This window comes from Chlamydomonas reinhardtii, chromosome 12 (assembly GCF_000002595.2).
Source record: "Chlamydomonas reinhardtii strain CC-503 cw92 mt+ chromosome 12, whole genome shotgun sequence".
NCBI classification, from domain to species: Eukaryota; Viridiplantae; Chlorophyta; class Chlorophyceae; order Chlamydomonadales; family Chlamydomonadaceae; genus Chlamydomonas; species Chlamydomonas reinhardtii.
Genome location: NC_057015.1, coordinates 9106538 through 9132301, shown reverse-complemented (window position 1 = coordinate 9132301; position 25764 = coordinate 9106538). Strand labels below are relative to the sequence as shown.

General features: G+C 65.5%; 5 protein-coding genes across 7 annotated transcripts; 3 read left to right on the top strand and 2 right to left on the bottom strand.

Annotated features, from left to right (window-relative positions):
- The first annotated feature begins 6 nt into the window (after positions 1 to 6).
- Positions 7 to 7252, top strand: CHLRE_12g542569v5 (uncharacterized protein). Of its 2 annotated transcripts, XM_043068787.1 has the most exons (12): positions 7 to 320; positions 541 to 598; positions 730 to 854; positions 1053 to 1122; positions 1634 to 1839; positions 2063 to 2174; positions 2575 to 2659; positions 3006 to 3109; positions 3331 to 3476; positions 3786 to 3850; positions 3988 to 4218; positions 4494 to 7252. In XM_043068787.1, the coding sequence occupies exons 1-12, from the start codon at positions 98 to 100 to the stop codon at positions 6717 to 6719; spliced, it is 3651 nt and encodes a 1216-aa protein (XP_042919176.1). In that variant the 5' UTR covers positions 7 to 97; the 3' UTR covers positions 6720 to 7252. The 2 variants fall into 2 exon arrangements, with proteins under 2 accessions (XP_042919176.1, XP_042919177.1); XM_043068788.1 differs by lacking the exon at positions 1053 to 1122 and having other exon boundaries at positions 730 to 801.
- Positions 7253 to 7446: 194 nt separating this feature from the next.
- On the top strand, positions 7447 to 8382 carry CHLRE_12g542601v5 (uncharacterized protein). Its single transcript, XM_043068790.1, has 2 exons — positions 7447 to 7564; positions 7684 to 8382. The coding sequence occupies exons 1-2, from the start codon at positions 7481 to 7483 to the stop codon at positions 7804 to 7806; spliced, it is 207 nt and encodes a 68-aa protein (XP_042919175.1). The 5' UTR covers positions 7447 to 7480; the 3' UTR covers positions 7807 to 8382.
- A 54-nt stretch (positions 8383 to 8436) lies between these two features.
- CHLRE_12g542600v5 (uncharacterized protein) lies at positions 8437 to 10500 on the top strand. Its single transcript, XM_043068789.1, has 2 exons — positions 8437 to 8572; positions 8711 to 10500. The coding sequence occupies exons 1-2, from the start codon at positions 8495 to 8497 to the stop codon at positions 9158 to 9160; spliced, it is 528 nt and encodes a 175-aa protein (XP_042919174.1). The 5' UTR covers positions 8437 to 8494; the 3' UTR covers positions 9161 to 10500.
- A 4-nt stretch (positions 10501 to 10504) lies between these two features.
- Positions 10505 to 17326, bottom strand: CHLRE_12g542650v5 (uncharacterized protein). 2 transcript variants are annotated; one of them, XM_043068792.1, is made up of 18 exons: positions 17168 to 17326; positions 16805 to 16922; positions 16163 to 16478; positions 15934 to 15967; positions 15646 to 15783; positions 15292 to 15362; positions 14845 to 15009; positions 14510 to 14595; positions 14189 to 14285; positions 13968 to 14029; positions 13579 to 13834; positions 13316 to 13395; positions 13147 to 13203; positions 12682 to 12804; positions 12269 to 12420; positions 11932 to 12015; positions 11604 to 11720; positions 10505 to 11464 (listed from the first exon to the last, which is right to left on the bottom strand). In XM_043068792.1, exons 1-18 carry the CDS (start codon positions 17275 to 17277, stop codon positions 11143 to 11145), a joined length of 2388 nt encoding a protein of 795 aa, XP_042919173.1. In that variant the 5' UTR covers positions 17278 to 17326; the 3' UTR covers positions 10505 to 11142. The 2 variants fall into 2 exon arrangements, with proteins under 2 accessions (XP_042919173.1, XP_042919172.1); XM_043068793.1 differs by having other exon boundaries at positions 15292 to 15359.
- A 48-nt stretch (positions 17327 to 17374) lies between these two features.
- CHLRE_12g542700v5 (uncharacterized protein) lies at positions 17375 to 25656 on the bottom strand. Its single transcript, XM_043068794.1, has 10 exons — positions 25100 to 25656; positions 24856 to 24942; positions 23234 to 24691; positions 22880 to 22999; positions 21438 to 22739; positions 21060 to 21269; positions 20635 to 20895; positions 20123 to 20358; positions 19532 to 19691; positions 17375 to 19357 (listed from the first exon to the last, which is right to left on the bottom strand). The coding sequence occupies exons 1-10, from the start codon at positions 25316 to 25318 to the stop codon at positions 18200 to 18202; spliced, it is 5211 nt and encodes a 1736-aa protein (XP_042919171.1). The 5' UTR covers positions 25319 to 25656; the 3' UTR covers positions 17375 to 18199.
- Positions 25657 to 25764: the final 108 nt, after the last annotated feature.

The following is a 25764-nucleotide window of genomic DNA, read 5'->3' as shown; positions in this document are numbered from 1 at the left end:
GTCCAAGAACTGAGTTTATCTCACAGCATCACATAGTTCAAATGAGGGAACAAATGGAATAAGTCGAACGCTGGGTCGAACACCGAAACCGCTGCAAATGCCTACAGTCCAGGCGGTGCAGTGGCGTGTGGCGGTCGCGCACAGACCGCCCTTCATCTTTGTTAACGATGGAGGCAACGGGTCGACACTGTACAGCGGAATGCTCATAGAGCTCCTGAACAGAGTCATTGCCACCCAAAGCGAGGCAGCCATCACATATTCCCTGTATACATCGCCAACTAATGCTGGAGGCACGCTCGACTCGAATGGAGCTTGGAGCGGTGCGTTCGGCGGACGCTGCTTGCGATGCGTGTTGCACTGGACGGGCCGGCCCACGTGGGAGTGCATGGAGCACAAAAAGGAACGTCACTGACTGGTTTACGCACAGTTAGGTTCGTCTGCCTTGTCGTAGTGACGTAGTGATGTCACTCGCTCACTCCCCAACCCTCCTCGACCCGTTGCCTGCACGATGCGTTCGGCCCCTGCCCTGTCGGCTCACAGGCGTGGTCGGCGAGCTGGTGTATGGCCGCGCTGATGTCGTGCTCTTCCCGCTAACACGGTGGGTAGCCGCAACTGATGCCTCGGGGCGGGGTCCGGCAGGTAGGGACGCACGTGACTGTCGGGCAATGCGGCACCCCTATCGGTGTTTAAGACTACGCCCGCGCTTGCATTATTGCTGCCGGCGTGCAGGACTGCGAGTCGGCTGTCGGCCATCGACTGTACGTTCAGCTACCTGGACCAGGGCCTGTCCCTGCTGATCAGGTGCGAACGGCACAGTGCCCCACACCTGCCTCGCGGGCTGCTGGATCTGGCAGGTCAGCAGGTGGGGATGGACCCGGATGGACGCAACACAGCGGGCGGCCGACCTGGTTTGACGTTGCCCCTTGAAATAAGCAGCTACAGGCCAAAGGACATGGAGCAGGTACCGGTAGCTCAGCCGGGATGTTGGGGTGATCATCCTTTCTCAGTTTCTCCCGCGCGGTGAATTCCACTGCTGCTGTCCACCTGTGCAGACAGGGAGTCCGCTGCCTGTTACGCTCATCCTCCTCCTCTTGCGCCCAGCCTCCGCCCTGACAAGCCAAGGTACCGGCTGCTCATGCGGCATATCCATAGCAAGGCGCGAGGCCATTTGCCGCTTGTGTAGCCGGTACCTTGGCTTGTCAGAGTGGAGGCTGAGCGCAAGAGGAGGAGGACACGCGCAACAGCAGGCAGCGGACTCCCTGCCTGCATAGGTGGAAAGCGCCCTTCACCAGGAGAGAGGATGACACGCCGACGCCGGCGTATGGGTTTAAAGGTTGTGACGCCAGATCGCTGGCGCCAGGGACACAAGCTGCTGCTGACACACGCCTCACGCCCCACCCGATGACCACGCAAGCACTTCCGCGACGCACGAACGCGCGCGCGCACGCACGCACGCACGCACGCACGCACGCACGCACGCACGCACGCACGCACGCACGCACACACAAACATAAACACACACACACGCAAACACACACGCACTGTCCTGCGCATCATGTTTTCCTTGTGCTCTTAAACACACACAGACTACACAGACACACACATGCACGCACACCTCGCCGCCCGCGTACAGGGACGAGCAGCACGGCCCGGGCCCGCTGTCGGTGCTGGAGCCGTTCAAGATGACGCTGTGGCTGACGCTGCTGTGCACGGTGGTGGGCGTGGCGGTGGTGTTCTGGCTGCTGGACCTGTACAGCAAGTGGATTCGCACGAGGCAGACGCGCGCGCTGCGGCGCACAGGCGTGCTCACGGGGCGGGCGGCGGCGCGGGCCAAACAAGGTGCGGCACGAGGCCGGGTTGTTGAGATACGTGTGGGGTAGCGTGGGAAGCCCCGTGCATCGAATGGCATTTGAGCTCTCGGTGCGTGTGCTCAATCCTCTACTTGAAAGCGCAGGCATCCCTGGACAACCCAGACTTAATTAGGTGCCCCATCCTCTCTCCAACACACGCCATACATCCTCCCCCTCCGCACCCCTACCTCACCTCCGCGCGCGCACACCAGACGAGGACAGCCACGTCTTCATCAGCTTCATGGCGGCGGCCGGAGCGCCGGAGCGGCCCCGCCGCAGCAGCTGGGGCGTGCAGGTGCTGTACCTCGCCTACTGCTTCTTCTGGTGCGTGTGGGCAGAGCGGAGACGGGTTGCGTCGGTCACACTCTTCCCATGACAGTCCTCTTCCCACGCATCTTCACGCCGACACGTGCGTTCAAGAGCACAAGGAAAACATTGTAACACGTGTGTGTGTGTGTGTGTTGTGTGTGTGTGTGTGTGTGTGTGTGTGTGTGTGTGTGCAGTTACGTGCGAATAGTGTGTGCGTGGCCTGCAGCAAGCCGTTAAAGGGGCACAGATATTTGACTGGGGGGAGGGGGCAACGGCCCTGCGCCTCAAGAGCCGGTACACTCTATGCATTTGCTCGCGCCTTGCCCTTGACAGTCACGCCACCCGAGTTCACGCCAACCCACGTCGGACAAACACACACGCGACTGCACACGCTCATTTCCCCGCCCATCCGCAGCCTGATCGTGCTGTCCTCCTACACAGCCAACCTGACGTCCTTTCTGGCGGTGCGCCGCGCGGCGGTCGGCATCCAGGGCCTGCAGGTGGGCGTGTGTGTGTGTGGGGAGGGGGCGGAGGGGTTGCAGATACCAGCCCAAACTTAACCGAACCCAATGCAATAGAGCGAGGAGGAAAGCGTGGCCTATGCTTGACAATGGAGTGGCACTGGACAGTAGTCCCCGGGGGGAGGAGGCGGAGGGCGGGCAGGCCGATCGGAGTCCAGGATTGAGGTCGGAGCAGCGTCAGTGGATGATGAGGGCACGGCAGCACGTGCCACATACGTCAGGCTTGCCTTGAAGGCTCCTCGGACCGTGGATGGGAAACCAGCCAAGGGCCTCCTGTCCGTGCCCCCCTAGCCCCGCACTGCATAACACGCCGCCATCCCCACAGGACCTGGTGCGCGACAACGCACTGATTGGCGTGAACCCCAACGGCTCCACCGCCGCCTACTTCGCCTCCAGCCAGGACACACTCGCCACGCAGCTACAGCCCAGGTGGGTTGTGAGTGCGCGCAGTGTGTGGTCTAAGTGTGTGCCGATAAGAGTCTCTTGCGAGCTTTGCCTTGCCGTGCAACCTGCGCGTCGAGCTTGCGAAGTTGTCGACAACCAAGATTGCGCAACGCCTGTGCGACGCCGTGTATGGCGTCCCTCATGCTGGACTACCCCTCCCCTCTCCCCCGCCTTCTCCCCGGGCTCTCGCACGGGGCGGCCCTCAGGGTACGCTACTGCGCCACGGACACGTGCCTGGCCTGGCTGCGTGCGGGCGAGGTGTCGGCGTTCGTGTCGGACCAGCCGCTGCTCGACTACATAGCGCAGCAGCAGCCCTGTGACCTGCAGGTGGTGGGAGACCCCTTCGGGCCAGGTGGGGGCCGCCGGCGCGGGGCGGGGCGGTGGGTGCTCGTTTGTGTGTTCGTTGTTTTGGGTCGATGGGTCTGTATGTGGAGAACGCTCCAGTAGAGAGGGTCAAGAACGTTTGCATGCTCGTGCATGCTCGTGTGTGTGCTCGTGCGTGCGTGCGTGCGTGCGTGCTCGCCTTGCGTGCTCGTGTGTGTGTACCCTATGCGTATCAGTTGGACTTGCTTGCAGTTCCGTACTCCTGCAGCACATGTATGACTGACAGTTGGGCTGACTCTTCCCCCCACATTGATGCAATCCGCTGCCGTCTCTGCAGGCAACCTAGTGATTGGGCTGCAGAAGGGCTCTCCCTGGCTGCCGCTCATCAACAACGCCATGCAGGTCGGTCACAGTCGTGTTGTCGTTGCGCAAATGCGGTGTGCCGGACCGACTGCGTGCCCTGCGCCTTTCAAACTATCCGTAACATACTTTCATTTGCTCCACGCGTCCTCTCCATTGCCGCACCACCTTATTCACAGGCATTCAGCGAGGACGGTACGCTCTCAACACTGTACCGCACCTGGTTTGACGGCCTGAGCCAGTGCGACGACGGCACCGCCGCGATTCTGGACAGCAGCCGCCTAGGCGTGGACCAGATGCTGGGAGCCTTTGTGTTCCTGTTATTCGGAGGCCTGGCGGCATTCGCCATCTCCAACTGCGAGAACCTCAAGTGGTGCCTGGTGCGCGCCTACAGCACACCCAGCGCCATGGTGCGTGCGTGCGTGCGTGTATGTGACGCGGGGCTGGGGGCTGGGGGGTTGCAGGCTGCGGGCGGGGTCCTGGGCGGGGCTGGGGGCGGAGGCGGGGGCTGGGGGCTGGGGCTGGGGGCCTTTCCGCTGCGCCTAGCGCCCTCGCTTGGGCTACATGCCCATCCCCCCAGCTTGTGAACAGGCGCTGGAAGGAGTCCTGGGCGCGGTTGCAACCCGTGCGAGTGGCTTGACACATCTCCTCGTGCCGCCTCCTACCTGCCACTCATTCCCTGCAGAGCCGCATGTCCTCCAACGGCGGCGTGCGCAGCTCCTGGCACCGCATCTCCTCCAACCTCCTGGGAGTCAACGACCTCCTGGAGGAGGCGGGCGTGGTGCCATGGCCCAACCCCCAGCAGCCGCCGCTGCCGCCCGGGGCGGAGCCGCAGGCGCTGGAGCAGCAGCAGGCGCAGCAGGCGCAGCCGGACGGCTGGGGACAGCCGCCATGCCAAGGGCTTGTCGGCAAAGGCGGCGCCCTCGATCCCAACGGCAACAGCGGAGCCTTCCACGTGCAGGCGGATCAGCACGGAGTGGCAGTAGTGGCGGCGCAGCAGCGGCAGCAGCAGCAGCAGCAGCAGCAGCAGCAGCAGCAGCAGCTACAGCCCATGAGCCAGTGGGGCCCACACCAAGGGCCGCAGCATGGGCCGCCGGGCGATCCGGGCATGCGGCCGCCACACATGACGGCGTCTGGTCGCGTGCTGCCGGGCGCGGCGGTAGCGGGGCTGGTGGGGCTGGTCTCCCGCAAGTCAGGCTTTACGCACTCGCCGCGGTTCCGGGAGCCCTCGGACTTTGGTGCGGATGTGGAGGAGCCCGACGACGCGGCAGAGGGGCAGCAGGAGGCAGTGCCCGTGCAGGAGGCAGCGGCAGTAGCCATTAGCCACGCGGCAACTGCTGGCCAGCGGCACGGCACAGTGGAGCTGCGGTCCGTGGCTGCAGCAGCGCAGCAGCACCGCGCTGATGATAGCACCATCGGCCGGCAGGGCAGTAGCAGCCGTGACCGCTATAGCAGCGAACGCGAGCCACATCAAAGGGGCAACAGCTACCTGCTACAGCCGACAGGGACCGTCGATAGCTGCACGCTGCTACTGCCGCGCGGTGCACGCAGCAGCGACGGTCGCAGCGCCGTACCCAGTGTCTTGCCCATGTCTGAGGCAGTAGCGGATGCAGGCGCGGCAGGCCTGTCAGCAGGGGCTGCGCCTGCTGCGGGCGCACAGGCTGGCGGCGGCAGTAGCTGGCGGCGCAACCCGCTTGCGGCCAGCGGCGTCGCTGGTCATCACACCAGTGGCGGGGACACATGCGACGCTGGCATTGACGAGGAGGAGGTCAGCAACCGCGGCAGCAGCTGCAGCGGCACGTACGTGAGCGGCTCGGCGTTGGACGTGACGCACACGGGCACGTCGGGCCAGGACAGCAGCGGGGATGTGTGGGGTTCAGCAGCTGAGAAACGCAGCGGCGGCCGGCTGGGCGGCGGAAGCAGCAGCAATGCCTGTACAGGTGCGGGCTCAGGCGGGGCCGGGGCAGTGCGCGCCTACCGGCCGCCGTCCCTTGTGCAGGCCACGGCACATGCGCATGCCACGGCACGTCTCGGCAGCCCCCTGGGGCCGATGTGCCGCCCGCCGCCGCCCATCCAGCTGCAGCTGCTGCCGGCACAGCAGCAGTGGGCTCCTGCTGCGTCCCACCATCATCATCACCGGCGGCACTCACAGCATGCCGCCCTGGACTCCCAACAGCAGCTGCCCACCCCGCAGCCGCAGCCCCAGCAGCGCGCGCCCGCTGGGCTGAGCGGACTTGATAAGGGTAGCGGCGGCTGCAGCGGCGGCGGCAGTAGCAGCGGCGGCAGCTCCCTGCAGCCGCCAGTGCCTCAGCCGCAGGTGGCTACTGCCACGCGCGAAGGCGGGAGCGACCTCCTGCTGGCCGCGAGCGCTTCTCAGCTGCCGCTGGTGCCGCCGGCGCTGCTCGCACTGGTGAACGGAACACGACTGCCGCTGCCGCCCTCCGGGCCGCCGCGGCCCTCTGGCACTGCCGCATCAAAATGGATTGCGCTCGGCTCAGTGGCCGGCGGCAGCCGCACAGCAGCGCCCGCGACGGGGATCCTGACTGCAGCTGGGCCGGCTGTAGCAGCAGGCGAGTCACCCCTGGCATCGCCCCCGCCGGCATGGGCGCTGACGAGCGGTGGTGGCACGAGTAATCCAGACACCGCCATGGCGTCCTTCGTAACGGCACCAGACGCGATAATGTCGACGCTCAACCACTCCGGACCCGTGCTTAAGATGGCCGCGGGGCCGGCGACTGGCGCCGAGCATGCGCAGCCGGGGTCAGCAGCTGCCCTTGCGACAGGTGTGGTGGGCACGCCCAGCCCGCGGCGGCAAGCGGCAGACAGAGATGGCGAGGACGCATGTATGGGGGGAGGCGAGAGCATCGTTTCTTTCCTGTACCAGCCGCCACTGCCCCCGCCGCGGTGGTGACATCTATTGCATGCAAGGTGGGGTGGTAGCCGCGCACGTGTCAATCACTGCTTGCGATGATTGCAACACGTCATTGTATTGAATAACTACAATTACAGATGATGTAACATTTGGTGAGCTCTTCCAAGGTTGGTGCAGGTTTATATACGTGCCGCGTGCCGCCGTGCCGCCGGCAACTGCATGGCATGACTCAGCCGGCACCCACGATGTGTACGCACACATGCAGCTCGTAATCAGCACTTGGATTTGGGCGCTCTGCATTGATGCAGACTGGGTGATAAGTTCCGCGTTGGTCACTAGTGGTTGCGCGACGTGGCAGTTTGCAAATTTTTGGCACCTCACGGGGTGGGACGTACTGACATGCATGTCATAACTCAGCGTTGCCGGCGCGTTCCATGCACCAGCAGCCTTTGCCCAGAAACGGGTGATGGGGCGGTTGGCACCGTAGGAAGTTTGATGCCGCCGAGGGTCGCGCACAGGCCGTGGCTCTCTCAACTGGTATTTCATGCTGCTGGCTGCGGAACTCCATTTTTGGGCTGAGCCCCCCCAGCGCAGCGTTCCAGGGGGGGGGGCGAAGCCCCCCAGGAACACCCCTGTCGGTGCGTGCGTGCGTGCGTGCGTGCGTGCGTGCGTGCGTGCGTGCGTGCGTGGGTGGGTGGGCCGCTGGGTTTATGCCTGGCTTTAGCGGAAGCCCTTGTGTGGCCCCCCTCCCTCCCACCCTCCCGACCATGCAGACCTGCTACAACTGCGGGTGTCAGGAGATGGCCATCAAGCGGCTTGGGGGGCTGAAGGAGGGGCAGCGGCCCTGGTCAGTCAAAGTCTGCAACGACTGCTTGACGACCTGGGTGAGGACCGTGCATGTGCGGGGACGGCTGGGCACTGGGGACGGATTGATTGACAGGTTGACGGTTGGGACAGCTCATGACAGCTCAGCGCTCTCTTCCTCCCCGTTCCCCATCCCCAGAACCGCGACGTCTCCGCCGCCAACGTGATCCGTGTGCTCCTCCTGATGAAGCTGATGGGCTTCGAGCGGCCGACCAAGCTGCAGCGGCCGCCATGGCCGCCGGCGGCGGCGGGGCCGGGCTGAGAGCCTGAACGGCGCTAGCAGGGCGTGGGGCTGAGGTGCACGTGTCGATTGGCGGCGAGTGACGTGACTAGTTTGTTAGCTGCGGGTTAGCACGGACTGTGCACCCCACCCAACCGGCCACGTCCGGATTTGCGGGGATGCCAAAGGCCCCCAACATAGAGGCGTGTGCTTAGTAGGCGCCCGCGTCAAGGTGGCTGGGTTGATAACGACCCGGGAGGGGAGGGCTCAGCCCTTTTCCTGCCTCCCTAAGGCAGCCACCTCCTTGTTGCAGCTGCAGTGTTATATGCGTGTGTTAACGCATGACGGCGACGCCCCCACAGTACTGCCTACCAAATAGCAACAACACAGGAGCATGGCATGGTGGCAGGTCTGGATTGGTGCTGGAGTGGTGGCTGGACAGGAGGTTGTGTGTGTACCCAAGCACCAGTGTGTCGCGCTCCAGATGATTTGGGCGAGTTGTGAACGCAGCCTTGCGGTTTGCGTCAGTCAATAATGGGGGCGCCCCAGGCCGGACCCACCTTTGGGGCGTGGGCGCCAGCGCAAGCGATGAGTCAGAGCTTCATTGGGCCGACGGGACCCAACTCCGAGAACTCCTTTTCCACAGAAGAACTGCGCATTGTCAAATGCATATATACTTCTGGCACTGAAGCTCACCGTGAAGCTTTATCGCTTGGTAGTTTGTGTCAGGATGGGCCAGGGCTCGTCTTGCGCTACACGCGAGCGCACCTCGCGGCGGGCTGCGGCTGTGCGTGCCAGTCAAACGCGTGTAAGCTGCACAGCCCTTGGCAGAACAGTTTGGAATTTGCTGTTTTCCAGATTGCCCTGCACATTGCCCTGCAGCTTGTTACGTTCTTGGCCTTTTGTTAAATTCAGCTCGCACGATGCCTTGCATGGTTCGCTGCAGAATATGGCAGGCTGCAGCGGCTGCCAACCTAGCAGCCTGGCTGGAGCAGTGCCCCCAGCCTCCCCCAGCCCCACACCACCACGAGCGCAGCCGCAGTCGCGGCAACGACGGCATCGGCGACGGGGCGGCGATAGCGACGGTGGCGGCAACGGTGGTGGCGGCAGCAGCAGCAGCAGCAGCAGCAGCAGCAGCAGCAGCGGCGGCAGCAGCGGGAAGGGCGCACTCGCCCTGCTGGTCGAACTCATCAGCTCCAACGGAGTGGGCCTGATGTTCGTCGGCCTTGGCCTGTGGGGCATGGGCAAGGGCATCGGCGACGGCATCGGCAACGGCATCGGCAACGGCGTCGGCCAGGGCATCGAGAAGGGCCTGGACGCATTGGGCACGGGCGTGCGAGAAGGCATGCAGGGTTTTGGAAAGGATTCCTTCGCGCGCAAGGGCAGCACGTTGTAGGATGCTGCGAGTGATGTTGGCGCGCCAAGGCGGCTCGCACGCTGTGCCAACCTATTGGCGCCGGCACGCTTGTCCGCTTGGCTATCAGCTCTGACGGCTTCCCGGCCGCACCGCCTGAACCAACCACTGCCTACCCCTGCCTTTCCCAGCTGCGCCACAGCCATCACGCCAACCAGCCCCGGCAGCACACTCTCATCGAGCGGCTTCGGGAACAGCGTGCGAGCCGCCTTGGTGCCAATATAGCAGCGACATCGGTACGCTGTTCCCGAAGCCCCTTGATGAGAGTGGGCTGCCGGGGCTAGTTGGCTTGGCGGCTGTGGTGGAGCTGGGCAAGGCAGGGGTAGGCAGTGTTGGTTCAGGCGTTTGGCCGAGAAGCCGTCAGAGCTGATGGCGAAGCGTGCGTGGCTGGGGGCGGGTTGGATAATTGCTGGCGGGGTGCCAGCAATTCTTCAGCGCCTGCACCCACTTTTACTGTGGAACAATGAAGTTGAACGAGGCTGGCGGGCTGCCTGTTTGGAAATTTATGCATTTTGTGTTCAGTTAATAGCAAGGGTGGATGCGTGTCCGTGTAGCATGCAGGGTATGCGCGCGGCCATGGTGGTGGTCAGTGGTAGTCATGGTGGTTTTACAACAGATGTGCTTTGAGGCAGGGCAACTGGCGCCGCCGCCGTAAGTCGAGGCCAAACTGCTGAAGCTATGCGCGGTGCATGTTGGGAAGGGGCAATATTTTAGTGCAGGCCTGATCGAGAGGTGACATCGCTGGACCGCTTATGTACTCGCTAGCGTGGGTGTCACATTATTTGTGGCCTGTGCACCGGCAGCGCGTTGGGTGCGGCGGGTGCGCCCGTTATGTGCGCTTAGGTCAGGCGCGCGGCATGGGACGAGGCCAGGACTAATAAAGCCAGAGAGTCCGTCCGTCACGGTGGGTGTGGTGGCAAGGCGCGCACTCTCTGTTGTTGCGCTTCGTGTGTACCTCGGGACTCAGCGGACAGACCCGGCGGAGCCCACTGGGGCAACGCCTGGCCAGAGAGCGGCTGCGGGGGTTTGTCGAGCCACGTGCTGAATCGTTGACCCAGGCCATTGTCGCCGAGCAATGAAATGATAAGGCGGTCGACGTGGAGAGGAGGACGAGGGCTGCAGCTGCGGCCAGAGAGGACTCTTGTGGGCAGAGCAGTTGGCGAGAGCATCGCACAGGGGATGTGAGAGTGGGAAAGCTCTGCTGAGAAGAGAGCGTTGCAATGTGGAGTTGAGACGTCTCGCTCCGATCCCACAGCCGGTAGTGTGTCATACATACGCTGCATGTACGCAGATTGACGATACTGTAACCACTGGCACCGGATGAAAAGGAAATTGTGCCCATACACAAGTCGCAGTGGTGCGCTGCAGCAGAACGTGGCGAAGCTCTCTCCCGCGTTCCCCTACCTACGAGCCTTTCACCAACCAGTCGGTGCCGAACGCAATCGCCTGCCCGCTCCCAGCCGCGCCGCACACCGACAGACAGCTTCGCAGCTCCACCAGTCGCTCATATAACAGCCCCTGCACTTCATAGATGCACTCTCACCCGGCCGCCCGCGCAACTACCCGCCCCCAGTCGCATGACGCGTGAACCACCAGCCTCACAGCTTCTCAGCCTCACAGCTGCTCGCCTGCACAACTACCCCCTCCCAGTCGCGTGCCGCACCAACTGCCAGCACCGCGTCAGGACCAGCCCCGGCAAGCCCCGCCATGTCCATGTCAGGGCTGCTGCGCATGCGCCATTTTGACGGATGCGCCCACGCGCGCACGGCTGCTTCTTGGGACCAGCGTGGATAAGCACGGGAACCACGTGGCCTTGCCCGCCCCCTCCGCTCTGCACATGCACACATGCGCCACCTGGCTCCGCGGGACCTGCTGCTCACATCATCAACCTTACCTGCTGCCTCACATCGTTTACCCCACCAAGCATCGGCCTCCAGACACACCCATCTGGCCTGCCTAGCAGCCTAGCTGGCCCCAGCCGCACCGCTAGTGCTCGGCCCCGCCCCACCGCCGCCAGCCGCAGCCGCCGCAGCCGCAGCCGCAGCCGCACCGTCTGCTGCTGCGCCCAGCAACAGGGCAGCAGCCTCGGCACCGCCACCGCCACCGCCGCCGCCGCCGCCGCCACCTGCGCCGCCCGGGCCACCGCCACCGCCGCCGCCTGCCGCCGCCGCCGCCATGGCTGACTGCGCGACAAGCAGCTGCATGAGCAGGTCGGGCCGTGCCTCCAGATAGCTGAGGGTGGCCGGGTACTTGCGCAGGATGTGGCGCAGGTGCTGCAGCACATACCTGTGGAGGGAGGCGGGCGGGCGGCACGCACGCACCTGCTTGACGATGATTGAAGAATGAGCACCCACCACCGCACGCATGTGCGCACATATGCATGCGTGCACCGTCGGCCCCACCCACTCCCACAACCATCACCCACCTGTACACGTGCGGGCGTATCTCCTCCACGCGGTGCTCATCCGCCCAGCTGAGCAGCGCCAGTGCGTTCTGGCCGCACAGCCCCCGCCGCACCTGGCTGCAGCAGTGCTGGAACACGCTGCACGTGCGCACACGTGTGCGTGTGTGTTAGGGAAGGACAAAGGGACAGAGCCCACACCGTGTGTGTGTGTGTGTGTGTGTGTGTGTGCGCGCATGATGGTTGTGTACTACAGTACCGGCTGCATTCCTTCATGCAGGGAAGGCGCCGGCCTACGCGACCTGCAGTACGGCACTAGCGCTCACCCCGCCACCCGCCCCCCATCACTCACCGGCCCACCATGTACTTGCGGCCCAGCAGCAACACGTCCAGCACCACATCGCCCTTGAACTCCAGCACGTCTGTGTACAGGTACCTGGTGGACACGGCCGTGGTGGGTGGGTGGAAGATGGGACGTGGCACGTACGGGGATAAGGTAAGTACATGGATATGTGTGGATGCGAGGATGACTAGTACGAGTGCGTTCCTGGAGCACAAGGATGAGATCACAAGGAAAGGAAGCGTGCAGGCCAACGCGTGCAGGGCATGAAACATTCACACGGACCGGAGAAGGCGCGGCGCGCAAAGCCTCCACCACACCAATCCACGCCACCCTAGGACACGCCCACCTGAGGAACTCCCTGAACGCTGCGGCGCTGCAGTCGCGCACCTCCACCACCGCTGTGCGCCCCTCCAGGTAGTCGCTGGCCAACATGCGGCCGAAGCACTCGCACCGGGCCGCCAGCAACCAGCGGTGTGCGCGCATTTCCTCGCCCGACACCTGCGGGTAGGTGGGGTGGCAAGGAATAATGAGCAAGCCGGCAGCAAGGTAGGGAGCGCCGACGGGACAAGAGAGGGCGTGGGCCGTGTGATGCAAGCAGCAGCAGCAGCAACAGCAGCAGCAGCAGCCAGGCGCCTACCACAGGACTTATGTGAGTCCGCCTTCGGCCTACTAAGTGCTAGCGCCACCCTGCCCCACACACCGCGCCCACCCCCTGCTCCTGCCCGCCAGCACAGCCTGCCCCGCCAGCCAGTGCCCCACCATGAATGTGACGTCTGCGCCGTCGCCTCCCGCCAGTAGGCCGCACATGTCGCCCACGAATGTGGACTTGGTGGCTGCCAGGTAGGTGTGCGGCGAGTGCAGCCGGGCAGAGATGACTCGGACCTGCAAACCCCAGTGACAAATGGAGATAGAATGGAGGCAGGGGCCGGGGTGTCCGTGGGCCGGCGGGAGATGTAGTGGGCGCGTGGGTTTGCAGCAGGGAGGCAAGGACGCATTCGCATGAGGCGATGGCCCAGCCGTTCCAGCCCCCCGCACGTGGGGTCCTGAGCACTTGGTGGCAGTCCATGTTCCTGCCCCCTTCCGTCACATCATCGTGTCACGGCCTTTCCTTATGTCTCATGCCCAATGGTGCAGCCGCCAGCACGCGCCATGCACACTCGCAAGTGCTGACATGCGTGCATCTGTTTGCCGGGCAGCTTGCAGGCACTGCTGCCACGCACGTACCCGGTTCGCGGCGCACTCCACGACGAGTACCTCCCCCCGGTGCGTCACAGCAATGCCCTGTGCGTGTGTGTATTGGGCACCAAAAGCATGTAAGGAAACATGCAAGACAGTCCGTGTGTGCATGTGTGCGGGCGTGCGGGCGTGCGCGGCTGTTGATGAACGTGCTTGCCTGTGGGTCACAGAAGACGGCTGCGTTGCTGCCGCGGCTGTCCTCGCCGTCCACACTGGAGGCACGTGCGTCTCCTGCGGCTGCATGTGTAAGTGAGTGTGTGTGTGTGTGTGTGTGTGTGTGTGCGCGCGTGTGTGTTCATCCAGCATAAGCGCGCATGGATACCGTATAGTAAGAGAGGATTGGTAAGGAACGCTTGCAGCTCAAACCCACCTCGATGCCCACCCAATAAGCAAACTCTTGCGGTTCCAGTCTGCACCTACCCATGCGAGGTGCTCCCGCACGACCGCTGCCGCCGTCGCTGACGCCGCCGGCGCGCCGTGCCCCGGTTGCCACCATTCCGCCTGCGCCTGCACTGCCACCACCAGCACCGCTGCCCATGGCGGCGGCGGCTGCGGCAGCAGCGGCCGGGCCGCCTGCAAGCGTGGAGATGTGGCCGGTGGCTGCCGAAACCAGCCGCACACAGCGGTTGTCCAGATCGGACAGGAGGACGTTGCCGTCGCCGTCAATGGCCACGCCCTGTACGTGCGTGGATACATACCGGCGGCACGGCTGGGTTACGGTAGAAGCAGGACTGGCACGGATGTGGCATGCCGAAACCCATGGGAGTACGGCATTGCATGCATGAGTAATGAGTCGGGTAGGCACGCACCTGCGGGTGGTTGAGGTGGCAGCTCAGAGCCATTTCCTCCAGCGGCCAGGGCTGCGGCGGGCCTGGAATGTGTATGTGTGTTAAAAAACGAAACGGATGAATGTGTGTGTATGGGTGGGGGGGGGGGCGTGGCGGCTTACCGCAAACGGCAGTACTGGCCCCTCAGCAGCACCGCCCTCAGCACCGTCCTGGCTCGCCCGACCGCACATGCCCGGACCTACCCGCCACGCCGCATCCCGCCAGGCACGCCACCAGCCGCTCCCGGTCGATGCGCCGCAGCCGGTTGTTCTCCGCGTCCGCCACAGCCAGCGAGCCGTCCTATAGGTTGGTGGTTAGGGGCAAGGTAGGACCAGGGGGGATTGGGGACTCCGGGGGTGCACGGCCGATGGCCGTCAATTGTGGTGCGCGCGTGGGCAGGTGTAAGACAGGTAGCCACTAGACAGGCAGAGTCCCACCGGGGTACGCACACCCCACCCCCGATTGTGGCCAAGGACCCATATAGCACCGGCAGCCCCCAGCGCCCCGCTGGTGACCAACTCCACCTGCAGATTGATGGCAATGCCGCAGGGGTTGCGGAACCTGGCCTCCGTGCCGGCGCCGTCTCGGAATCCTGCCTGGCCCGGACTGCCTGCTCGTTCGCCAGGGCGGTAGGTGCGTAAGTACGCGAGCATCCTCAAGGGTAAGCCCTCACGCTGTATATCATCAATGTGTGCTCCGGCAGTAGGTGGTTCCGCCCCTGGTCGTTTATGAGGGCGTGCAACCGCCAGCATGCATCCCCTCATAGCAGCCCAGCACTTTGCAAGGCAACGGGCGGCTTTGCGCCTGCAGGCCCCCGCCCTCTACCCTGCCTTCCCCACAGCCCCACCCACGCACCCACCCGCAAAGGTGGACACCATTCCGTCCGCCGCGTGCAGCAGCCGCACGCAGTGGTTGGAGCTGTCGGAGCAGTAGCAGTTGCCCTCGCCGTCCACCGCCACGCCCCGCAGGTTGTAGAAGCGGGCGGTGGCAGCGGGGCCGTCCAGGTGGCCGGGCATGCTGCTGCCTGTGTGTGTGTGTGTGGGGGGGGGTGTAGGCGTTCATGGAGAACGGAGTTTAAATCACAGATGTGAAATGCCGACGCCTGGGGGGGGGGGGCGTGCCAGTGGTAGGTGGTGATGGTGAGGCCAACGCACGGCCAAGCCCTTGTATGAGCTCCCCCGGGTGCGCCGGCCACCTTGCTTCTACAAGGCCGCCCAGGTTGTTTCGAGCGCAACTGAGCTGCACCTGCGCACCACACTCAACTGCACTGCACGGGCATACATCCAGCTGGCCGTCACCCACGCACCCGCGATGGTGGTGACGAAGCCGTCGCTGGCGACCCGGCGCAGGCAGTGCTGGTCAGACACCACCAGGCTGCTTGAGTGGCAGGCAGCAGGCAGGCACCAGCAGTGGAATGAACGCGTGTACGAACTTGATGTAGGTATACACTGCCGTAGTGCCATGCTGTGTGTTTGCCACCTGTGTTGCTCAACTCCAACAAACTCCTGCACCCAAGCTTCATCTGCTGTTGCGATCGCGCCCTCCAGCAGTTGCCGCTACGTCGCAACGTGTGCCGCGCTGACGCCGTTGGTTCCACCGGACGATCTCATGCACCTGGCAGGCGGCGCCGCCGAGCCCCCGCCTGCTCCCGCCAACCCACCTGCTGTCTCGTGCATCCACAGCCAGGTACATGGGGCAGGCGAACTTGGCCTTGCGGCCTGGGCCGTCGCGGTGGCCGTACCCGCCGCCGCCCGCCAGCACCACCGCCTCCCCAGTGTCCAGGCGCACACGCAGGATCCTGTGTGTGGGCTTGATGGATGGAGTTCCGTGCTCCTGCCAGCCATGTAACCAAGAATCCAGCAGTTCTATTACGGTATGGGCTGGCGCATACAAGATGGCAACGCACCGGCGCACTCCCACGCATGCAACACACACCGCACACACGCACCTGCAGTGCCCAGTGTCCGCCACATAGGCGAAGCCTGCAGCACGCAGCGACCCAGGCGTGATTTAGGAGTGGTGCGGCGCGGCACGAGGTCCACTGGATGGGAGCCGCACGCACGTGCCGCCTCATTCACTCACACTACGTATGCTGCAGCAGTGCAGCAACTCCGTAGCCCAGCCCCCTTTTAACCCATCCAACCCCTGCCCACTACCTAGCACCATCCCGCACCCACCTTGGAAATCTACGGCCACACCCACGGGCGCCTGCAATAGCGCACCGCCAGGCACCCCGCCGCCGCCACCACCACCACGGCCGTCTGCCGTGCCACCGGCCGCCCCGTCCGCCACTGCAGCACCCCCACCCACAGCGGCTGCGCCTCCTCCGTCACCACCACTGGCGGCGGCTGCTGCGGCGCCGCCAGCCGGATCATCCCAAGGGTCTCCGCCGCCTGCTACTGCCGCCGGCCTGGCTGCTACAGCCTGCTGTTGCCGTGCCAGCAGGTTGTTGCTGCTGAAGTCCCGGCGCCGGCTGGAGCCAACCACAGCATCCTGGCGCGAGAGGGCGGCGCGAGAGGGCGGCGCTGTGTCAGGAGAGCACTTTGGGGAAGGGCTCGGAGTTGTGAGCGCAGGGGTTGGCTTGCCGCTGGCAGCTAGCGAGGGCGAGCCGAATGAAGCGCGGCGTGCATTGCGCGCCAGCCAGGGCTGTTGGGCGGCGTTGTGTGTGTACCGTATGGGCTTGCTGGCATAGAGCGAGCGCTAATACGGTAAGCCAAGGTGCACCAGGCAGTGCGCCAGTGACTCTGCGGACTAACGTTGCATGGATGGTTCATCCGTCCAGCAATTGGCCACCACCAGCCTCACGCGCACTCACTCACCGCTGCCAGGGTCAGCTGCAGGGTGGACACGGTGGCGGGTCGCGACGCGGGGCCGCCAGATGAGGCGGTGACACAGCCCACGGCGGCAGCCGCCCCGCTGTAGACGGAGGAGCGGTCGCTGCAGGCAGGCAGGCGGTGGAGCAGGCGGTACATCAGGCGGTACAGGCAGGCGGTACAGGCAAACGGCAGCCCAAGCAGGCGGCAGCCAGGCAGCAATGGCGTGGGTCAGTGATAGCAGAAGGCTTCATGCGCGGGCAGCCACTGGGACGCGTGTGCGTGCTGAGCTCCAGACAGCCAGGAGAGCAACAGGATGTTGCGTACGCCCCCGCTGCACGTCTGGCTGCAGCAGCGTCATGCGCCCACCTGTGAGGTGTGGTGGAGCCGTCCTCCGAGTCGGGAGCAGCTCCGCCGCGGCGTCGCCGCAGCAGCGAGGTCAGGCCCTGCAGCCGGCCGCCGCCTGACCGAGACGACATGAGTGAAGAGGGTGGGGTTTTGCGTCTTGCAAAAAGCAACAAGCTTGGATGAAGCTGTTCGTTGGGAGTCAGATTGTGGGACCTGGGCGGGGTTGTGAGATGGCCTGTCAAAATGTGCGGCTGCACACGCCTGCGGACAGACTTCGGCCGCCGCCGCGCCGCGCCCAGTCCACGCATCGCAGCAGGCGCTAGCTGCCATGCCCCCACTCAATACCTGACGGCACAGCGCCGTGAGATTATGAATGGAAGACACAAGTTTGGATCTTGCAGATTGTCACGCGTGGGTCGCCAGGGGGCGGGGCGGCGCACGCTTCCTTGCATGCAGCCGCCGTGGCCGCTGGCATGTCCACCTTGCGGGATCTGAGCGCTGCGAGCAGTGACAGCCGCGTGGGTGTGCGTGCAGTAGAGCGGCGAGCTTTCCGGCGGCGGCCGAGCCCACGTCGGTGCTTGGATTGCCGCCCTGGCATTGTCCGCGGGCCTCCCCTTCACGTCAGGCACCTCCAGCGCCTACACCAGGGGCCGCTTAGGCGCATTTACGGCACGCCCCCGCCAAGTCAGTGAGGGCCCCCAATACACGAGAACGCCCGCCATCAATTCACGACCATTACAATCCAGCGGAATCCCATAGTCAGCACTCCACAGATAGAGCGCCAGTTGGTCCTGAGGCCAGCACGCATGCATTGTCCAAGTCTTGATGCATAATTGGGGTATACACTCCGGGTGTACTACCGTATTGGGCGAAGCCCATCCTTCTGCCATCTTCTGTCCGTCACGGTACGAAAAACATCCTGCGTTCTGAGCCACACCTTATGGCCTCAACACTACGCACGCCGGTGACACGCTCACATCCCCCATACAGCACATACTTGATCATGTACAGTCCCATTATTCCAGCGGTTGCAACAGTACCCGGTTGCGTACTTCAGGTGTCGATGGCGACGGCCGTAGACGACGGTCGTGACACGAGCGGTGGCAGGTGGTGCGGCACGCTCGGTATGGTGGCCAACACGCCGTGTGCAATCACCGCCTGCGACCCCAAACCGCCACCCAGCACGCCCGATTCCGACTGCCGCGCACTCCCCGACCGGCTGTTGCCGCTGGCGGGCCGGCTGTGCGGTCTGCTCCTCAGCCCGTGGTGCGCCGCGCCCGCCGCCGCCGCGCCGCCCATGTGGCTTTGGCTGCGCACGGGCGGCAACGAGTCATCGCTGTCGTACGGATCATTCGCAACCGCCGCCACCACCTCCTCCATCACACTGTCTGCCATGCTCGCGCCGCGGCTGTGCTCGCCGCGCTGCGTCTTCAGGGAGCCCGTGTCCGTCACCTGCCGGTCCCGCCCCCCGCCCCGCTGACCCTGGTGCGCGTGGCCACCACCTCCCCCAGCGCCGCTGATACGCATGTTGCCACCGCCGCCGCCGCTGTTTGGCCCTCCACCTGCCATGCTGCCGTCGTGGCTGACCTGCAGGATGTTGGCATAGTTGCCGCTGCCGCCCCCGCTCCGCCCCATGCCCACGCCGTGGCCAAAGGAAGGCGGCGAGCCAGGGTCGCCGGCGCCACCGCCCGAGCCCGCCGCCCCCGAGGCCGCAAGCGCCAGTGCCTGCTGGTGGCTGGCAGGCCGCGCGCCGCCGCCGCTAGAGGCGCCTACAAAGCTGGGGGAGCGGTGCATGTGCGGCCCAGGGCCCGCGCCGCCCGCTGACCCGTCGTACGCGGGCGGATGGCCTAGCCCCGCCAGCGCCGCCCGCACGTCATAGTTGGCGGGCAGCGGCTGGGGCGCCGCGCCGTTGCTGCCGGGGCGGCCGCTCGACGATGCCGGCGGCGCGCCGACCAGCGCCGCATGCTGCGCCGCCGCCACCGCCGCCGAATGCGACGCCACCAGCGGCGGGGGTGGCAGTGGCCCGGCGCTGCCCGGCGGCGGCCCTATGCTGGAGGAGGCGTTGGAGGCGGCGCTTGCGCCCACGCCGCCGCCCGCCTCCAGCGCCGCCAGCACTGCGTGCAGCATCTGGAACAGCTGCAGCTCGGTCAAGTTGGCGCCGTCCCCGCGCAGCTGCTTTGACAGCACTGTCGGCAGCGTCAGGCGGTACGCCTGAGGAGGGAAAGCAGGCGAAGGGGAAAGCAGAGAAAGTAAGATGGCCGCCCTACCGTAGCTTGCGGGGCGTGGGCGATTCATGCAGCGTGCCAGGTACCGCGCCTGCTCCACCAAACACCGGGCAACATCGGCCAGACCCAAGCCGCGCGTGTGCAGCCTGCAGTTGCGCACCTGCGACACGGCTTTGAGCTTCTTGAACAGGCCCGCCAGCTCTGCACGCGAGGACGCCAGCATGGCGGCTGTGGAGGAGGCGCCGCCGCCGCCGCGGTTCAGCTCGCTCAGCTTCAGCCGAGTGCTGCTCAGCTTGCGCTCCGTGTCCTCGATGCGCTCCCTGTATTTGCGGCACAGCGCACCAGACGGCAGGTCAGCTGCGTGCCCCGCCACTCCCATCCTCCTCCCCATCCATCCACGGTAGATAACCCCCACCCCCGCACATTGCTTCCCCAACGCCTCCACGCCGTCGTCCCCTTGCGTCTCTAGGTTCTTAGTGGGAATGGTAAAAGCACCCCACCCCCCGTGCTCTTCGGGCTGGCTAATCCTTTGTTCAGTTGGGGTTGGCATAAACTACCCGCCCCCGCGTCACCGAGCCCGGGCGGCGACATTTATCGCCGGCGCCGCTCGCCCTGCTGCTCCGCGACGCCTCGGCCCACATCCCATAAGTATTATCGCTCGCAGCTAACGCCTCTGCCTGCACTCCCGTTTTCGTTGATTTTGGTTTAGTTTGGGCTGGTATTTACAACCCCCCCCCCCCAAAGCCCTCACTTGTAGGCTATGGCTTGTGTGCGCGAGATGTCCTCAATCTCCGCCGCCTGCATGCCCGCCGCCTCCAGCGCCGCCTCCAGCTTGGCCACCAGCGCCGTCTGCTTGGCCAGCGAGCCCTGCAGCACCTCCATCTGCCCCGCCATGTCCTTGATCAGGCCCTGCATGCGCCCGTTGCGAGCGCCCAGGTCTGCCACGTCAGCCTCCTGCGCATCCACTGTGGCACGCAGCGAGGACGCCTGCGGGGGCGGAGGCGGTGGGCGTGGCGAGGAGGAGGACGCACGGGGTTGGCATGCCGTGAGCACAGGTCTCAGTGGCCGGCGCGGCACATGGACCAGGCGCGCGCATACCGTACTGTCAGCACGTATCACCGGAACAGTCATGAGCGGTGCCGTGGAGGTCGTTCGTGCCCTGGTGTGTTGGGCTATCTCACCCCCCTCACCCCCCAAATTCGGCACGTCAAGCGCCACACGCCCGCCCGCACGCCCGCGTGGCCACGCATGCCCCCTGCTCACCTCCTGCTCGCGCGCCGCCAGGGTGGTCCCCAGGTCCTTGAGTCGCGCCTCCGCCGCGGCAAGGCGCTCGCTGAGCTCGGCCACACGTGACGTGGCGTCCGCCAGCTGCGCCGCCAGGCTGTCGGCACGCGCGCTGCTTGCGGCATACTGGCCCGACAGCTGCTCGCCGCGCGCCGTGGCTGCTGCCAGGTCGGACCGCATGGCGGCCAGGGACGGCTCCGCCGCCGCCACCTGCTCCAGCGCCGCAGCCAGCTTGGTGGCCTGCGTGTTGGTCAGCGCCGAGGGCGTGCGATGGTAAGGGCACGCTCGTTTCAAACCGGGTCAATGTCCAAGGGCAGGACGCTTCCCACCATCCCAACAGCCCTTCCCAGCAACCGCTGGCCATACCCTTCATTGCCACCACATGACCACAACAACACACGCACCTTCTCCGCCAGCTCGGCGCTGCGCGTCTCCAGCTCCGCCCGCAGCGCCTCTGCCTCGGCGCGTGCCACGCTCAGTTCGCCGCCGCGCTCCGCCGCCTCCCGCCGGGCCGCATCGCGGTCTGCGCTTGTGGCGTCCAGTCGCTCCTGCATGTCTCGCATGCCACGGTGCAGCTCCGCAATAGCCGTGTCGTGCTGCGCCAGCGCCGCAACCTGCAGGGCAGTCGCGGGGTCCAAGGTTCAATGCATGCAGCACGGCAACGGGAAGGCGCTTATATCCGCGTGCGCTGTACCACAGGGGAACGGGCCATCCGCACCCGCAAGCTACCTCGTGGCCATAGACCCAACACATTTGCCTGTACCCAGTCTTCTTGGTCACACCTGCGCCTCGTGCGACGCCTCCATCGCCGCCACCCGCGTCTGAAGCTCTGTCGCCCGCGCCGTGGACGTGTCCAGCTTGCTGCGCAGCTCCACACACTCCCCGCGCGTGGCGTCCAGCTCAGCTTGGAGCGTGTTGCCCCGCGCCTCCGCCTCCGCCTCCGCCGCCCGCACGGCCTCGAGCTCCGTCCGCAGCGACTCCGCGGCGGACTTGGCATCGGACAGCTCCTCCGCCGCCCGTGCCGCCGCCACCGCCGCCTCCTCCTTCGCCGTGGACAGCTGCTGCCGCACCTCAGCCGCCTCGCTGCGGGCATCCTCCAGGTCTTTCAGCTTGCGCTGCAGCTCCTGCGATGTGGACGCCAGCGACGCCTGCGCTTCCGCCACTGCTGATGAGGTTGCGGCCGCCTCCTCCCGCGCCACCGCCAACTGCCGTTGAAGCTCCGCCGCCTTGGCCTCGGAGCCTGCGCGCTGCGCCGCCAGCTCGGATTCCAGCTCACTTACGTGCGCCCGTGCCTCCGCCGCCCGCGCCTCCTCCGCAGCTACCGCGGCCTTGCCGGCCTCCACCTGCTCCGCCAGCGTGCCGCAGCGCGCATGCAGCTCCGCCACCTCTGCCGCCGCCTTCTCCGCCGCCTTGGCCGCGGCGGCGCGCTCGGCTTCTGTGGCAGCAGCAGTGGCTTCCTCCAGCTTCTTGCGCTCCTGCGCCAGCGCCTCCGCAGATGCCTCCATCTCGCGGATCTTGCCTTCCAGCTCCCTGATGCGGCTCTCAGCAGTCGCCAGCTTGGCGGCAGCAGCCGCACTCGCCGCTTCCGCCGCCGCTGCCGCCACCGTAGCCGCCGTTGCTGCCGCTGTGGCGGCTGCAGATCCAGATGGGGAAGGCGCAGCGATGGCAGAGGCGCTACCGCCGTCCGAGAGCACAGCCTGACGCTCTGCGGGATCGGACGACGCTGGCGGCGTCGGCGGCCGCTTGTCAGACGTCTCGGCCGCATGCGCCGATGCTTTGCGGGGCGACGCATGTGCTTCCGCCAGCTTTGCCTCGGCATCTGCCAGCCGCTTCTTCAGTTCTGCACTTGCCGCCTCCGCGTCCTTGGCGCGCTTCTCAGCCGCCGTGACGCGCTGCTGCAGCTCCGCGGACGCTGGCCCCACATCGCCGCCGGGCGTTGCGGGGGCCGCTGATGAAGCTGCCGCGACTGCTGCTGCTGCTGCTGCCGCCTCCGCCGCCGCGCTTTGCTGCGCCAGCTCCTTCATGAGGGCTGCTACGCGCGAGTTCGCCTCCTCCGCCTGCTTGTTCTTGCTGTGCACTTGGCGCTGCAGGTTGGACGTAGTGTGGGAATGCATGACTTGGGGGCAAGGCGAGCGCTACGCGCGTTCGACTGAACCTGACGCAAGGTGTGTGCACAAGGACTAATGCGTGGAACTACCGCGACCAGCATGCCAGCCGAGCATACCTTGAGCTTGTCTATTTGCAGCTTCAGCGCCTCCACCGCTGCTTCCGACGGTGCGCGCGCCAGCTTCTCTACGATCACCCGCTGCGCATCCCCCAGCTGCCCCTTCAGCGTCTCCACCTCCTGCGTGCGTGCGTGACCCAGGCAAATGCACCGTAAGTGGTGGACAACACAGTATGTACAGCTGCCGTGGCCGTCAGGGCACATACACGGCGCACGACATGCACGCCCCAGTGCCAGTTCCAGGTGTCCCAGCCTCGCCCTGCAACAGGGCCTCGCGCGCCTCCCCCAAACTATTCCCGCACGAACAAACCTTGTCCCATCCGGCTAAGCGCAACCCGGCACCTGCCGCCGCACCTTCTGTGCCGCCTCCAGCTTCTGCTTTAGCCCGTCCGCCTCCTTCTGCTTGGCTGCCAAGCCCGAGTCCTTGTCGTCCCGCAGCTTAGCAATCAGGTCCTGCAGCGCGCTCAGGCTGTGTTCCGTCACGGCGCTCAGCCCGCTGGTGCGGTCGCGCAGCGGCGTGGGCGGTGCGTCGCCATGCCCGCTGGCGGTCTGGTCGCCGCCGGGGCGCATGGGGCTGTGCGCGTGCTGGCTCTGCGCCCGGTGCAGGTCTCGCGACCCGGCCCCGCCTGCGCCAGCACCGCCCAAGCCCCCACCGCTGCTGTTGCGCCAACCCTGGCGGCTGCCGCCGCCGCCGTGCGCGGCGCCTGAGACCGCGGACGTGATCTCTGACAGGCGCTCCTCCAGCTGCCGCCTAGACGCAATGGTGGCATCGTGCCTCGCCTTTTCCTCTGTGAGCTCCTGCTGCAGATACATAATACGGTCTTTGAAGTCAGCCAGCTGCAGCGTCAGCATCTTTATTTCGTCCTGCAGCAGCGCATGCGCCGCCGCCGCTGCTCTGGCCTGCTGCACCTGCTGTGACGGCAGCGCAACCGGCGTGCCAGGCGTCGCGCCGCTGACGCCACCCGCCGCCGCAGCCGCAGCGATGGATACGGCAGTAGCGTGCGCAGCGGTGGGCGTCAGCGGAGTGCCCCCAGCCGCAGCCGTGGTCGCGGCGGCACCGCGAGTACCCACGGCAGGTGACATGGGCGGCGTGGCTGTCACTGAAATCCCCGAGACGGCCGCTGCAAGCGCGCCGGGGCCCAACGCCGTTGCCGTTGCCGTGCGCGCTTTGGCTGACTGGCTCCGCGCAATCATGGCCGCGGTCGTACTGCTGCTGCTGTTGCCTGTGCGCCCCAGTCCCGAACTTGCCTCCGCCGCCGGGCTTTCTGTCGGGGGCACCGGTCCCGAAGCCAGCGGAGACAGCGCCGTTGTCACTGACTTGCTGCGCGGCGTCAGAGCCGTCTCTGAGGCACTAGCTACGGGTGCGCCCTGCGTGGTGCTGGTTTCGGTCTCCTCGTCGCGACTCTCCTCGATCGCAGACAGCGACTGCGTGATGGGCTGGTGTCCCAGCGGCGCGTCCACTGGCAGAGTGTCGCTGCGTGGCGAAGGCGGCCCCGGGTCACCCTCCGCGGGCGTTAGGAGCTGGTCAGTACCGGAGGTGGCATTGAGACCACCGGGCACTTCCACGGCGGGCGGAGCGCTGCGGCCTGGCGTGGAGGTTGCCCCGCTGGGGCCTGCCGGCGCCAGGGGTGTTGCCGGCTGGGCGGCTGCGGCAGCGGCAGCTGTAACCGCGGCTGTGGCTGCCACTGCGGCTTCGATCGCAGCTGCGCGCACATGGCTGAGCCCTTGCGCGTTGTCCAACCATTGCCGGCAGCGCAGCTCGTTGTGCTCCCGCTTCAGTCGCTGCAACTCTGAGCTTGTTTTCGTCAACTCCTGCAGCGGAAAGACCCGAGCGGTGCAGCGTGGAGCCCTGGACCCCTCTAGAACTACGGCATGCTTGCCGCGGGCATGCGAGCTTCAACCAAAGCTGCGTGGTTGCCCCGACACCTCCCGCCCTGCTCCCAGGTGGTCCGGTGACCTGTGACACGACCCCACACCTGCTGAAGCTCGGCGTTCTCCCGCTTCATGTCCTGGCACACTGTGGCCGCATCCTCTTTCTCTTTCTCCAGCTTGAGCACGAGAGTCTGCGTGTCGGGCCGCGAGCGGGTAGCCGAATCGGTGAGGCGTTGAGAAATATCCCACATTCGTTGTGGAAATTGCAGTATGTGTGCAGTTGTTGTGTTCCAGTGGTAAGCTGCAATTGCAGCCCGAGCGGTCCAGTTCTAAGGGCCCAGGTCCTACCCGCAGGCGAATGAGCTCGAACGCCCTGTCTTCGGACTCCTGCTCAAGCTTATTGAGCGTTTGCAGCAGTCCATGCTGTTTCCGTCCAGATGGTGGCGGAGCTCCGCCTCCGGGCTGCTTGTACGCGACAGGAGGGGATGGAATGTGCCCCACGCCCATAGGTAAGTTCCCACGCTTAGCGGTGGGATTTCCCTTCCGCGGAGGCTTGAAAGGGTCCATCCTTCCTAGCCTCGCCCTTACAGAGGGGCCAAGCCCAAGTTGCGGGGCCGCGCCCCTAGGCGAACCGTGTCAATTTTCACGATTTATGAAAAGCTTATAACATTTCTTCGGTCAGGTAAGGTCGAAGACTAAGAGAGAAGGGCAGAACCTGTTTTCGCAGCCGCGACAAGCTGCGTGCGAGCTCTGCCAATGCATAAATATATAAATGACAACTGCTTCCATCGAGCACTTTCATCAACACTCGCATCCTCAGCGCTCTGAACGACCGGCATCGCGCGCCATCGTAACTGTCCTGTCGACGTAAGAACGCGCCACTTGCTATGCTGATGGCTATGGATTTTTTCTTCGATGCTAGATGGCATGTTAACTGCCGCAGAGGAACTGTCAAGAGGTGCGTTCACCGGGCTGGCACCTTTCCCGACCCCACGAGCGTGTCACAGCTTCCC

Excerpts from the sequence above, each read along its gene's own strand:
- CHLRE_12g542601v5 (XM_043068790.1), top strand. The coding sequence starts at position 7,481 with ATGGCCATCAAGCGGCTTGGGGGGCTGAAGGAGGGGCAGCGGCCCTGG. Across the intron at positions 7,565-7,683 it reads ACGACTGCTTGACGACCTGG|AACCGCGACGTCTCCGCCGC; the intron begins GTGAGGACCGTG and ends CCCCATCCCCAG.
- CHLRE_12g542600v5 (XM_043068789.1), top strand. The coding sequence starts at position 8,495 with ATGGGCCAGGGCTCGTCTTGCGCTACACGCGAGCGCACCTCGCGGCGG. Across the intron at positions 8,573-8,710 it reads TGCGTGCCAGTCAAACGCGT|AATATGGCAGGCTGCAGCGG; the intron begins GTAAGCTGCACA and ends GGTTCGCTGCAG.
- CHLRE_12g542700v5 (XM_043068794.1), bottom strand. The coding sequence starts at position 25,318 with ATGGACCCTTTCAAGCCTCCGCGGAAGGGAAATCCCACCGCTAAGCGT. Across the intron at positions 23,000-23,233 it reads AGCTGGAGGCGGCACAGAAG|GAGGTGGAGACGCTGAAGGG; the intron begins GTGCGGCGGCAG and ends GCACGCACGCAG. Across the intron at positions 21,270-21,437 it reads AGGCGTCGCACGAGGCGCAG|GTTGCGGCGCTGGCGCAGCA; the intron begins GTGTGACCAAGA and ends ACTGCCCTGCAG.
- CHLRE_12g542650v5 (XM_043068792.1), bottom strand. The coding sequence starts at position 17,277 with ATGTCGTCTCGGTCAGGCGGCGGCCGGCTGCAGGGCCTGACCTCGCTG. Across the intron at positions 13,204-13,315 it reads CCGTCTTCTGTGACCCACAG|GGCATTGCTGTGACGCACCG; the intron begins GCAAGCACGTTC and ends ACACACGCACAG. Across the intron at positions 12,016-12,268 it reads GCGTTCAGGGAGTTCCTCAG|GTACCTGTACACAGACGTGC; the intron begins GTGGGCGTGTCC and ends CGTGTCCACCAG.
- CHLRE_12g542569v5 (XM_043068787.1), top strand. The coding sequence starts at position 98 with ATGCCTACAGTCCAGGCGGTGCAGTGGCGTGTGGCGGTCGCGCACAGA. Across the intron at positions 2,660-3,005 it reads TCGGCATCCAGGGCCTGCAG|GACCTGGTGCGCGACAACGC; the intron begins GTGGGCGTGTGT and ends CCATCCCCACAG. Across the intron at positions 3,851-3,987 it reads TCATCAACAACGCCATGCAG|GCATTCAGCGAGGACGGTAC; the intron begins GTCGGTCACAGT and ends CCTTATTCACAG.